This window comes from Ctenocephalides felis, unplaced genomic scaffold (assembly GCF_003426905.1).
Source record: "Ctenocephalides felis isolate EL2017-DRISC unplaced genomic scaffold, ASM342690v1 CF-g0.4_SCAFFOLD_01886, whole genome shotgun sequence".
NCBI classification, from domain to species: Eukaryota; Metazoa; Arthropoda; class Insecta; order Siphonaptera; family Pulicidae; genus Ctenocephalides; species Ctenocephalides felis.
The window spans coordinates 53,581,571-53,596,316 of NW_020538040.1; the positions used below are offsets into that span (position 1 = coordinate 53,581,571).

The window sequence follows — 14,746 nt, forward strand, 5'->3', positions numbered from 1 at the left end:
GCATGAAAAAATTTCAAAAATTTTTGCAGAGCGTCGAATTTTCAATAAAAAATTACACGAATTTTCACTTTTAATTCATTTATCGCTTGTTATAGATCTTCTTTCCTCTTTTTTCAAATATTGTTGTTAAAACACAAGTTAGTTTTTGAGATATCTGTAGTGGACCTTTTTACCCGCGCACCTATAAGCCCCGCTCTGCCTTATTAAACTTATTAGTATTTTATAAAATCTTTATGATTTTCAAAACCTGTATTAATAGTCCGAATCGAATTGCAATGATCTATTACTGATCAGTAATCGCATGTTGCTGTGTTCCTGTGTTATGACAGCATCGTGTGTGCGTTCATTGTGTTCGGATCGTGTCTGGGTACAATTTATCTCGAATGTCCGCCCACCTTTACCCCAAACCCCGAAAGCTCATTCGATGTTTGACCCGATCCCCTGGACTTAATAAGGCGATGTGTTCCGCCACTAAATCAGCTAGACACCTCAGCGTTCCCACAACACTCCACATAAACAACCATGGTGATTGCTGATACATACATGTAAATATCAGAATTTATTTAGAGACATTTATTGCGTATAATCTTCATTATTTTAAGCACTCTTATAAAGTCGGCTGCGTTTGCGCACTTCAATTTAATTGAAAAATATTTATTTCAATATTACTTCTATCTAACTGATTGTGAGATATATAAAATGTAAAATTGGTTGAGAAATCAATATATATATATATATATATATATATATATATATATATATATTAGGGTGGTCCTTAATATGGACATTTTCGAATTTGCTTTCTCCCAAAGGCTCAAATGGTTCCAAATTGATAAAAAACAATTTTCTGAAAGTTTTAGCTCTTAATATTAACTTTTAGATAGTTCGCAATTCAATCAAACTTCGTATGGAAATAGCATGGAAAAAAAATTTAAAATTAAAAAAAAAAAAAATTAGTTATAACTTAGCGACAAATTAATTAAAAGTGAAAATTCGTGTCATTTTTTATTGAAAATTCGACGCTCTGCAAAATTTTCGAAAATTTTTTCATGCTATTTCCATACAAAACTTTGATTGAATTGCGCTCTATCTAAAAGACAATATTAGGAGCTTAAACTTTCAGGGAATTGTTTTTTATCAATTTGGAACCATTTGAGCCCTTGAGAGCAAGGAAATTTGAAAATGTCCATATATAGGACCACCCCAATATATATATATATATATATTCTTAAGTAGATAGGTGAATCAATTTTTGATTAATCAACAATAACAACATAACAAATTAGCAATTATTCCATTGACTTGTATTTTACACATTTTATATTATATATACATATAATATTCAACAAGTAGTTATAAAATATTTAAAATTTTTATATCTTTTGAATCTTAATTTTAAGATACAAATACATTAAGAAGATCCAATAAAATATTAACGAGTTCTGTTCGCAACAAACGTCACATGTGCACATACAATATGTTATTCTCACACACGCCGAGAAGGACGACTTTATTGAATCCAGGTTGACATGACCGAGATGGCTGAGCACGAACGATTCTCAAAACTAAAATATATTATCGCACGACATAAACTCTTTTAAAATAATTTAAATCTATTGAAAACATACAGGCTTATATTGACCATATTCAAGATACAAATGTATGTATCAAGTACAAGAGATGCAGTACTGGATCTTTAACATTTATAGACGAACTTCTCGAAAACTTCAAACCCGTGTTTTGATTGCCAGAGTTTTATTTGAGGGTGTATTTTAACCAGTTTGCTCTAATATACTCGTCATGGAAAAGTGGTTTGGCCGTTGGTTATTCAAATTTGTTTATTATTAAATTTATTTAAATTGCAATTTTTTTTAAAAAAAAAAAACAAAACATATTCTCAAATTCCAAAATATTTAGAATATTTTGAGGATGTACAAGTGTAAAATAAATAGTTGTAAGTGATACTATACCTCAAAAACAACATTTTAACTGGGTTCTGACGACACAAAACGCACACAGTTCAATGAGAGCGCCAGAGTTCAGTGGTTCAATCCCAGGAGTGATTTGTATTGACTTTTTCTATAATGAAAATGATGCACAATCTGTGTTCGAGTATTTTTTAATTGACAAAAAAATCTATAGTATTTTCAAAACCTTCTGAACATTTTGGCATACCTTAGAAAAAATAGATGTATGTGTGTGTGTATGTGTGTGTATGTGTGTATGTGTGTGTATGTGTGTATATGTGTGTGTGTATGTGCGTGTATGTGTGTGTGCGCGGATACAAATTTTTGTCGACGATTTCGGGAACACGGATGAAGCGATTTGAATAATTCAAAAAACATTCGATTCGCATTGATAAGGAGACGTGCTGATTAGTTTTTTGCAAAGGCAGGTCTAGCCGTTCCGTAGATATACCAAAAACGATAACTCAGTTTTTAAGAGAACGGAGCGTCCGATTTGAATTATTCAAAAAACATTTTACTTGTATTAACAAGATGAAAAACTCATCGAATTTTCATGGAAGCAGGTCTAGCGGTTTCGGAGATCCAGTAAAAAAAGTAAAAAAAAATGTCATTTGGCGGTCAAAAATGATCATTAGACATATGTACATCAAATTATCAGATATTTTATAGAGTTTTTAACAATAAGTATAAAATTTGTTTACATTTCTATGAGTTCCGTACCAATGTTTATCCGTTAGACGGCGACGCGGCGCTTTCGTGCTTCGATATTCGTCTCTATGCAGTTATAACAGTACGATTGCTTTGAAAAAAAGTTCAGATTTTCCAAAATATTTCAAAATAAATTTTTTTTCAAAAAGTATTTTTTTTCCAAAAAAAAGTAATATATTGTCAAAAATTTATAGTTTCTCAAAAATCTAATTTTTTCAAAGTTATTTTTTTTTCAAAAATGTTAATCTTTTTAAAAAAAATAATTTTTGGTACAGGAAGTTCCAGCAATTTGCCTTAAGGCGCGATGCCATGCGCCCCACCAGTTGAATTTATTATTATATAAGTAAATGTCATATCGTGTCTGCTGTAAAATAAACTTTGACAATATTAGCCATCAGAACATTACAAGCTGTACCTCGTTTATACATAAATGTATGTATTCGGATGATGTAGTCGAATTCTTCCCTCTCGACTTGGTGCACGGTTAATCCCGTACTTGGCCGCAACTCGGCAACTCGTAGCTACGGCTGGGAATGCCGACACCTGAACCCAAAGCTCCAACTTAATAACAGATCATGTCACTTGTAATTTATAACCACCCCCATCAACTCATATGATGGGCAAGCACTAACAAAAGTAAAATGATTGAGCACGGTCGGTACAGATAAAATTTAAAATTGTAATATCTAGTGGCATTCTTAAATTTGAACATAATTTACACTCAAAGGCCACATCGATATGTGCAGTGTTTAAGTAGTTTGTTTTATGTGACAAATCTACGACTTTGAAGAACCTTAAAGAATCAAACTAATCTTGTTCGAGGGACAAAAGACAAAATTTTAGTAAGCTTTTTAACTCGAAAAACATATAACGTTAATAAGATTTGTTCTCTGACAAGTAAATGAGGCACTCAATCAGATAATGCAGATATATTAAACACAAAAAACATAAAGTAAATAAAAGTCTTTGAACTTACGTACATTTTTGTTACGCATAAAATACTAAAGATTATAATGACATATTAACATATTGACTATTTTTTTCATTATTTTAGATATATTTATATTTGAAGTAGAAGTAACACTGGCTACTTTTACTATTGTCATTCATTTATCAGTGGCGGATCCAGGAGGTGGGTCACGGGGGTCATGACACCCCCCAAAGCTTGTCTTAAGACTTAGATAGAACACTAATTCAGCAATAAAATTACTTCATAATAATTTAATTTATGTATTTAGTTACCAAACACATTCTATAAATTCAATATGTAACTTATTATAGACAAACGGCGGAGTCAAAGACTCCTAAATTTTAAGGATTTTCTAATCGTATTGCGAATGTATGTTCTATACATAATTTAGTTATGTGACCCCCCCCCCCCCCTGACGCCAAAGCTGGATCCGCCACTGTCATTTATCATATGTTATTTAACTATATTGTCTTTAAATTTACTAGATATAGACTAAGCACAGTTGTAAATTATATCGTAAAATAAAAAAAAATGATATCTATTTTTAATAGTTTTAAAGTCTAGTATCAAAATTTGTCGTTTTGATCGTAACGTATGTCGGCATAAAATTGAGAGATGCTCTTTACATATATTGGCGATTTATAACAATTTTGATGTTAATGGCTTTTGTTCAAGTCTTTAATAATATAGAGTATTACAAAGACAATTAAAAACGATTCAAAAGTGAATATGAAATATGTGAAAAAAATGGAAAAAATACATTGAACGCAATTAAGATCTCCTTAGAAATGATACTAAATATAATCATAATTAATTTCATTAATAAATTATCCACTAATTGTTTATATAATTATAGTATACACACTTACAAGAAGCGTAACATTCTCTAATTGTTATTTAGATACATGGCGTGCATTAATTAGTTTAAATATAAATTCAAATATATTTTCCGTGAAACTTCTAAGGGGATAGAAAGGGTTATCGTTTTATATAAAGTTTTGTGCCCATACTTGTTGAAAGAAAAAAGGTGACTTCTCGGCGAAGTGATACTTTGTGGTCACTATTTTACTTTATGGGGATATCTTAAATATCGATATAAACTTCTAAACCGAGAATACTGCTTGAATTAAAAGCTCTCTCAGTTAGCAATCTTTTAACGTTATTAATTTTAGTAATGATAAAAAATTAGATGTTTATTTAAGAAACCATAAAAAATTAATTTACAATAAAAAAAACTAAACAATGAAACCAATATGTGTATTATACATTTCAATATATATATATATTTTTTTTGAATTATCGGTTTAGAAAGAACATCAAAAAGATAGGATTGAAAAATTATTAGATTATTTATTAATTGAATAAATCGATTGGTTTAAATAAAAAATATTTAATCCGGTGATGTTGTTTTTTAGATAATTGATAAAAGTAGATCAATTTTGTTCACTCATAACTAATCTTAAGTCTTAATAAGATTTATCTTGGTAACTAGCATAAATTTCTTCATATATTGAAATTAGCCATTGGCTATTTTCATACAATTTTATTTTTTCACGACATGCGCACAACAAATTAAGCAATGTATTTACATTCTAAAATTCTAAATTAAATAGTTTTTGAAAATAAATGATTTGTATTCATTATATTTTATTTACAAATATATTATGACCATACGTGAGAACGAAAATGAAATCTGTTTATTTTCAAAACAATTTATATCACTTGGCATAAAAAGGATTTAAAACAACACAAAAGACAAAGGTAGTGAATATTATTTAAATGACACCATTGTTGATTTTAAATATTTTCAATATTATTTTAAATCTCGGCGCCCTTAAGTTTTTTATCTCACTTCTACTGCAAAGTCGCGTATGTATGTAAAACATGTTTAGCTAATATTTAATATTTGTATTTAATTTAAAATCTCTTTTGAAAAGCCCTCGGGCTTCAATGAAATGCAGGATTAATTGAATGGGAGCACGATATTGTATAGGGGCGCAAAGAACGATTAAAATGTACTCCATGGAAAATCAACCCCTCTCGAAAAAGCTACACAAACTCCTTGATATCTCGCGCCCTCCTAAGGTAATTGCTCTGGTCACGTTCTGTATGATTTCTGCAAAGTCACCGTTGTTATCGATAAGTATGTCGTTCTTCTGCAAGACTTAATTGCTCAGGTATTTCTGGATAGGATGACACAGATTTCAGATTTAGAATCGTATTCCTGAACAAAAATTGAATTTCAAGTTGAAACACTCTGATTAATTCTATTTTATATTATTATATTTATAAAAGGGATATGAATAAACGATCAAAGAGTACCTTGAGCATTTGGACAGTATTAAAAAAATTTATTACTATTTCAGTCAGAGCGAACTGAATTCAGAGAGTTCATTTAGAGAAAGTTTAAAATAGGGTTAGATTTTGTACTAATATTTTTTTAATCAAACACATCAAATGCGAATTTGTTATCTATGGTCCAACTTAAATTTGAGAAATAATATTATAAAAACCAAACCAAATACATCACAACAAATTACACAAATCGAGCAAATAATTATCTGACTATATTCAGTAAAACTGCCAGCTCATTCATCATTGCAGAAATCTATTATAATCTAGCGCAATTCAATCAAAGTTTGTATGGAAAGAGCATGGAAAAAAATTTGAAAATTAAAAAAACGTGTTTTAGGCGTAACTTAGCGACAAATGAATGAGTTTTATTCATTCATTTGTTCGCTAAATCACATCTAAAAAACATTTTTAAACTTTTTGAAAATTTTTCCATGCTATTTACATACAAAACTTTGATTGAATTGCGCTCTATCTAAACGTTAATATTAAGAGCTAAAACTTTCAGAGAATTGTTTTTTATCTATTTGGAACCATTTGAGCAAGGAAATTCGAAAATGACCATTTTAAGGACCTCCCTAATATATATATATATATATATATATATATATATATATATACAGTTGATAAACAATATAATTTTAGATATTAACTATTTTATGATATTATCTATTGATGTGTTATAACAAGTTTTATAACAATGGTTTATTAAGACTTAATGCTGACATATATTTCTTGCAAAAAACATGTTTACATTAACGCATTTATTGGTTATTAATGAGTTTCAATCAATCATTTGACCTACCAAACGCTAACTTTATTTTAAATATTGAGTATGCTGTTCAATTGTATTTTCATTATTCAATATCAATTTTAATTATAAATTTAAAGACGCTACGCTCAAACAAACGCCAAAAATGCATTGTAATTAATATTAAGCTAAAATGATGATAAATGAATACTAAAATTAAGTTTCTATTTTTCAGCTGTACAACATGAACGTGGACCACGTAAACCAAAGCTTCATTTACAGCTGAATCATAATTCGTCCGGGCATCATCATCAACAAGCACAACACCATCACCAACAAACTCAATCACAACATCCGCCTGGTTCCAATGCCCATTCTGGTCATAATCAGATTGCTCATGGTGCTCTTCCACCATTACCACCTCTGCACCCCCATGCCATTATGACAGGTCATCATAAAATAGAGCACCACCAGTTTGGCAAGCTTCACCTACAAGGTTTCAACTCAGTTGCGCCAGTGGCTGGACATCCGTTGCATTCTTTCCAGTTTCCACCTGCCTTCTTTGGACACCATGCATCGCCTATGATGAAACCGGTACCTGCACCAGGATCGTCCAGTGCGTCATCTTCTGGAAGTTTACCAGGTTACAACATATTTTGTTTTTTATTCTATTATTATTATGAAATTCAAAATTAATTTACAAGCTAATACTTTATAATTTCTTAATAAAATTTGAAAGATACATCATGATATATATCTTGATCATAATATTTAAAGTGTATCTTTTAAGAATTTAATTTGAATGCTATAAGTAATTTAAGACTACTTATTTATTGGATTCTAAGATACATTTAGAGCGTATCTTATAAGGTTTTAAGTTGAATATCATAAGTCATTTGAGAATATGTACTCATGTATTGGTAACGATTTGTAAAATTTAGTAAAACAAAATATCATTAAACATTATGGAACTTCGTTAATTTAATAAAGTAAGCTGATTAATCAGAATTATCTATTATTACATTCTTTTACCTATGTATAATTTTTGTAGGACCCCCAGCTGGAGTATCTGGGGGTACAGCTTCTGTGAGCCCGCCTGGTGATTCAGATATCATGCAATCTTCGGTTTCCCCCAGTTTTAATCAGCCGCAAAATTCGACGCATCCAGGAATGTTACACATACTGATGTCAGCTGAGAGATGTCAGGTTAGTTATATACTTTTCAATAATATATTTGCGTAAAATAATCAAATTTACATATATGATTTTTGTTGTTGCAGGAATTAGTTTGGAGCGCAAAGCAATTACAAATGCAAGGCGATGTAATGATGTCTCCACCAATTCCAAGTCCATTAGCATTACCTTTGACACCTACTTGGGAAGTTCTGCAGGTCAGTTGGTTAAAAAATACTGTTTGAGATTTGAGCGATTTCAATATTTAAAAAAAAAACTGGAAAATCTAAATATTTTTTAATAAACCCTGGATTGAGTGATTGCAAAGATTTTGAACGATATACGATAAATGTAGAGCTAAATAAGTTTGTTTGGAATACATAAGCATTTTTTTTAATATTTAATATTGTACGGAACGCAAAAATATATTTTAAAAAATTATGCATGCTTTTGAATTCTATATAAAAATCTTTAATTTGATGGTCATTTCATATATCGATATAATGACATTTAGTATTTAAGAAACGCATGAAGAACTTGTGATAAGAAACTAATACCTTAAAAAATTCTAAAATTTTAACTGAATATTGAAAAAAATATTAAATAAACCAAACTAGATTTTAAAATATTTGAATGATCGTCGAAGGTTTACGGCAATAACGGAGACTTATAATATAATGAATTTCATACATAAGTCGCCTATTGTAAAAAAATAGTTGGTCTATTAGTATTTTAGTATTAATTGTTAAGTTGTGGGATTTTTATGTATTGATACAAAATCTTTAACCACGAAAAAATGAATCCATTTTTTTTAATGTTGAAATAGTTTGTTCAAAGTAATTTTGTATGCAAGCTTATAATATAATATATAAGCTACGGAATTCAAAATTTATTATGATAAATTTATACAAGTTGTTAAAATATGTTGTAAAAGTTTTATAGGTTAAATTTTCATTTGTCATTTAATTTTAGTTTCCAAAGGAATATTGTTAGATGTTTTTTCTCCGTAACTCGGAGATAATTCCGCGTATCCAAAAAGCAAAACGAATGTTTTACGAAACATGCATATAATGGATATATTCACTTTTTCCAAGTTATGGTAAAATTTTCTTGAGATCTTGAAGTGGTCATCTTAGTTTCATTTCATCTACAGTAACTTTATATATAACTAAGAAATAAATATATGTGAAGTATAGTTAGAACAACGATAACGTGAAAATAAACTAAATAGTATGAAATTTAAACAAAGTAAAGTTTTGTACAGTGGCCTATCGTTGGGATCACTGAAATTAGTATAATTTTCAACTTTTGGGAGTGCAGATACAGTAGCTATATCCAATAGGAATCCATCGTTTAACGAGACTCTTTGCGCCCTGCGCACAAGTCAGAAAGTCATTTGAAAATAGGGTGGAGCGATCGCGTAAGTCAAACGCCCTCACAATGGAAACCAATAGTAAAGCAAAAGCACATCTTTATTGAAATTATATTTCATTCCATTCAGAAACAATTATAACATTTAAACAACTAATGATATGTGGGAAAAAAAAAAAAATAAATGTGTTAAAGTAACATAGATTAAAATGTAAGGTATCGTATATAGACTACGTGTGAATATTTTTTCAGGATCTGAAAAAATAAAATAAAACTAGTGGTGCATGGCATCGTGCCTTAAGGCAAATTGCTGGAACTTCCCACACTAAAAATAAATTTAAAAAAAATCACTTTTTTAGAATTTTGAAAAAAAAATAGATTTTTGGGAATTTTAAAATTTTCATTTTTTTTTTTTAAATATTTGAATTATTATTATACTTTGAAATATTTTGAAAAAATTGAACTGTTTTTCAAAGCAATCGCGATACCTTAGCTGCGTAGAAACGAAATATCGAAACGCGTGTGCGCCGCGTCGCAGACTAACGGGTAGGCATTGGTACGGAACCCATAGAACCAAACCAAATTTGTTCTTATTCTTAAAATATATATAAAATGTCTGTTAATTTGATGTGCGTATGCCTAATGATCATTTTTATTCGCCAAATGACTTTTTTTAACTTTTTTTATTGGATCTCAGAAACCGCTAAACTTGCCACAACAAAAATTTTGTCAGTTGTTCATTTCGTCAATATAAATGAAATGTTTTTTTGAATTATTCAAGTCGGACGCTCCATTCTTTTAAAAACTGAACTACCATTTTTGCTCTTTTTGCCCCGTATCTTCGGAACGGCTAGACCTGCTTTTGCCATAAACTACTCAGCACGTCTCCTTATCAATAAGAATCAAATGTTTTTTGAATAATTCAAATCGGTTGATCTGTGTTCCTGAAATGGTCGACGATAATTTGTATTCACACACACACACACATCCATTTTTTCTAAGGTGTGCCCAAATGTTCAGAAACCTTTGAAGCGTGAAGATATATAAAAAAAATGTTTCCAATTTTTTTGCGAAAACTATAACTTATCCTACGTGAAGTTAACAAGGAAATTTCATTGTACAACTAGTGGTGCATGGCATCGTGCTTTAAGGCAAATTGCTGGAACTTTCCGATCCAAAAATTAAAGTTTTTAAAATTTTTTTTACTTTAAAATAATTTGTAAATTTTGAATTTTTTTTTAAAGCAATCGCGATACGTTAGCTGCGTAGAAACGAATTATCAAAGCTCGTGGGCGTTCGCAGTATAACGGATAAACATTGGTACGGATCCCATAAAAATGTAAACATTTGTTCTCATTATTAAATTGTCTATAAAATACGTGATAATTAGATGTGCATATGTCTAATGATTATTTTTGTCCGTGATTTTTTTTACTTCTTTATTGGATCTCCAAAACCGCTAAATTTGTCTTCCCAAATATTTCATCAGTTCTTCATTTTGTCTATACAAATAAAACGTTTTTTGTATAATTCCAATCGGACGCTCTGTTCTCTCAAAAATTGAATTACCATTTTTGGCACTTTTTGTCTTGTATCTTCGGAACGGCTGAACCTGCCTTTGCTTAAAACTAGTCAGCACGTCTCCTTAGGAATCGAATGTTTTTTAAATTATTCAAATTGGTTGATTCGTGTTCTCGAAGCCGTCGACGAAAAATTGTATCCGCACATACATACACATACACACACACACATATATATATATATATATATATATATATATATATATATATACGATTGCGAATTACGAGTTTAGAATGTGAAATTATTTCAGGAAACAACAGCCCGTCTTCTCTTCATGGCAGTTCGTTGGGTACGATGTCTCGCACCATTCCAAACCTTATCAAAGCGCGATCAATTATTGCTTTTACAAGAGTCATGGAAAGAACTATTCTTGCTTCATTTGGCTCAATGGTCAGCTCCTTGGGATCTAGGAGCTTTATTAGAACGGCAAAGAACAAATGTAGGCCTGGACGCCGAAGAAGCAAATGCTGTACAGGAAATATTGTGCAGGTTTCGTCAGATCGCACCAGATGGAAGCGAATGCGGCTGCATGAAAGCTGTAGTTCTTTTTGCTCCAGGTTAGATATTTCGAAAAGTTCATGCATTCGTAATCTCAACAACTACAGTTTTATAATTTCTTTTTTACTTACGACATTATCGTTCTGAAAACAGTCGAATTGTTTTGTTTATAATTCTTATGTTTATATTAGTATCGCATTATTTATATAGTATCAGGGACGTTGCGATTTTGCATACTAATTTTACATTCACAACTTTCCCTTAATCTTCTTATTTGAAAATCAGTGTTGAGGCAGTATTGGTCAATCACAACTATAATTACAATATAGTTTTAATTTAGGATTTTGTCTTTTACAGAAACCGTTGGTTTATGTGACGTTCAGCCTGTTGAAATGCTTCAAGATCAGGCGCAGTGCATTCTGGGCGATTATGTTCGTTCGAGGTATCCTCGGCAGCCCACCAGATTTGGACGTCTTTTGTTACTGCTGCCCTGCCTGCGTGCTGTTAGACCAGTTACGGTAGAATTACTATTCTTTAAAGAGACGATAGGAGAAATTCCTATTAGTAGACTTTTAGGTGATATGTATCACATGGAAAAACCGTCTACTTAAAAAAAAACACTATGTATAAAAATAAAATGCGAACGAAATTTGATGAAATGATTGTTGCACGTACTTAATTTGTTTATTTACATTTATAAGATAAAGATATTTTTAAGATCAACTAATAAATTTATTATTACTTTATTCGACAAATAGAATTATCATCTAAACATTTATAAAACAAAATTAATTTTGATACACTATCATTTTGAACATCGTAATAATTTGATATTTAAAAATTATTATGATCACATGTCAACTAGTTTTAGCAGAAAAATTTTCATATTCTTTCCAAATATATTTTATAATGGCGATATAGTAATGAAAATTAATTATAAAATCTAGTCATTTTATAGCATTTAAATTAATTTAGAACATACTTTAATGTATCATACTTCTTTAAATATTCCGAATAAATAATTAATCATTTTATGTCATTAAGATAATGCTGGTTATCTGCCCTTATAATGCCCTTCTTAATATGCCAATCACAAAAATTGTGTCAAACCTAAACTGAAAATGAATATGAACTCTATAGAAATTAGTATAAATTAGATTGTTGTGATATTTAATTATAGATGTTATATTTATTGCTAAATTCAATATTTTATTTTATACTCACTGAATATTGAATATTTGACAAAAATATTGAATATTTGACAAAAATTCAAAAATGTTATACCTCCTTGAGAAATTAATTTTAGTTACTCAAAAGTACTTTTAATATATCTCGAATAACGAAAGCAAAGCAAAAATGTCAACATGAATTTATTGCGCTAAAACTAATTTTTTATTATTTATAAATCATGTTTTCATTGTCAAACTATTTACATATATTTATATATATGTAAAGATTTAAGTTCTGCAGTTGCTCGAGTGTTCCCGTATTTTAATGTTACATTTAAATATTAATGTTAAAAATATGAAATGTGATTAATTATATATGTATATAAAAATTAATAGGTAATATATAATAAAAGGAATATAATAAATTAAATACCCCATATATATTAGGTGTGATATTTTTTATAATAGTTTTTAATTTGTTACGTTTTAAATCTTATAATTAATTATGTGTGTCATAAAATTGCTGACATTTATAAACTTACACAGACACACTCATCGAAAAGAAATTTGTCACGATTTTTGAAGAAAAGTATTATCGGTTAGAATGATTCTGATAGTGTGAATAGTACTTTTGGGCAATCGTCATTGTCCATATCTCACAATAAGGGCCTTGGCACTCAATTCACCATATTTTTCATATAAATTGTTTTGGGAACCCTAGTGTCCGTGGCATAATTACAGCTTACATACTAGTCAAAAAATTATGTGACATACAAAACTTAAATATATCAATTAAAAATCTTATTGATTGATTTTTGTTAAGGGTTAGTCAAGCAACAATTTTTAATTACCAATTGAAATTCTTCAAAGCGTAGTAGTATTTTGTGAGAAAATGTGGATGAAAAATATGTCTTAAATTGGCGATCTTAGAATGTTTATAAATGAGACATATCGGATTAATGAATACTCTTCGAATCGGATACATTAATAATTTTCGAATGGTTTTCATTGTTGTTTCAAAAACTGTTCAAAATTTATTGCGAAAACGTTGAAAAAAATTCATTCGTCTGTTAATTACAAAGAAACAAGTTATTAAGATGTACACACACATACAAACACAAGCAATATCCTTTCCAATATGATGTCAAACGATTTAAAATTACTTTAAATGTCGCGAAAATGTTCCGGAGCAAACATCAACTACCGCTTCGTAAAAATCAACATGTACCACATTGTGTAGTGTATCATGAAATGAACAGAAATTTAGTATACTGATATATGAACAAAAAATAGTAATACTGATTGAGTGAATGTGATTATTGGTATATAATGTAAATTTTTATTAAATAACGTAATTATTTCACTTTTACAATTAGATATATGATCTGGGTTTCAATCTGGATCTAATCAGCCCGAATTATCATTTCCACATCTCATGAGATTTAGAAAAGAAGTTAGTAAGAAATTAATAATAAACTAGTTGGTATTGGTATTTTGCCTTGAGGCAAGGTACATGAACTTCCCGGTATGTGTAAATTATCGACTTAATCAATAAAGTATCAAATTAATTTATGAGTGATTTTATTATTAAGTATTTTGAGTGGATTTATCACACATCATTGAAAACGAACAAAGACCTTATCGTTATACCAAGTAAAACGTCTTAATTTTAATTTTAACAAACGTCAAAAAAGCTACTCATTTTCTCAAACTTTGATGAATTTTTAAAATTAAGCTACTTGTCGTAGGGCCGTAATATTTTAGTATGATCTATAAGACTATGGTATCTACCGTCAAAAAAAATTATAGAACACGTCGAAAAAATATTTTTAATTTTTTATTACAAGAAAACGGCCTGGCCGATCTTTACCAAAAACTAATCAGCACGATTCCCAACTAATATCTTTCAAACGGTTTTTGAATTTTCAAAATTCAGAATTGCGGGCTAAAACGTGGACGAAAAATTTTCCACCTTTCTACTAGTCCTCATCGAGATACATCGAATAGCTTTTAAATTTTTGAAATGGTCCAGTCGTTCTTGAGTAAAGGTCGATTCACGGTAAAAAATCTGTTTACACACATACACACACATACTTTTTCCAAATTTGGTCTCATTCGAACGGCTTGAAACGTCGAGAAAACATAAAATTAGCGAATCGGATTTTTTGATGAAAACAAACTTTTACTTCGGGAAGTTAATAATATA

The 14,746-nt window shown here is 29.7% G+C and overlaps 1 protein-coding gene across 1 annotated transcript in view; it reads left to right on the forward strand.

Annotated features, from left to right (window-relative positions):
- The window catches only part of LOC113375093 (nuclear receptor subfamily 2 group E member 1), a 44,900-nt gene extending 32,918 nt beyond the window's left edge, over positions 1-11,982 (forward strand). The window contains exons 4-8 of the mRNA XM_026615041.1: positions 6,984-7,391; positions 7,800-7,954; positions 8,029-8,139; positions 11,124-11,430; positions 11,729-11,982. Coding sequence (XP_026470826.1) covers positions 6,984-7,391; positions 7,800-7,954; positions 8,029-8,139; positions 11,124-11,430; positions 11,729-11,982 — 1,235 coding nt within the window. The remainder of the gene's footprint in view (positions 1-6,983; positions 7,392-7,799; positions 7,955-8,028; positions 8,140-11,123; positions 11,431-11,728) is intronic.
- Positions 11,983-14,746: the final 2,764 nt, after the last annotated feature.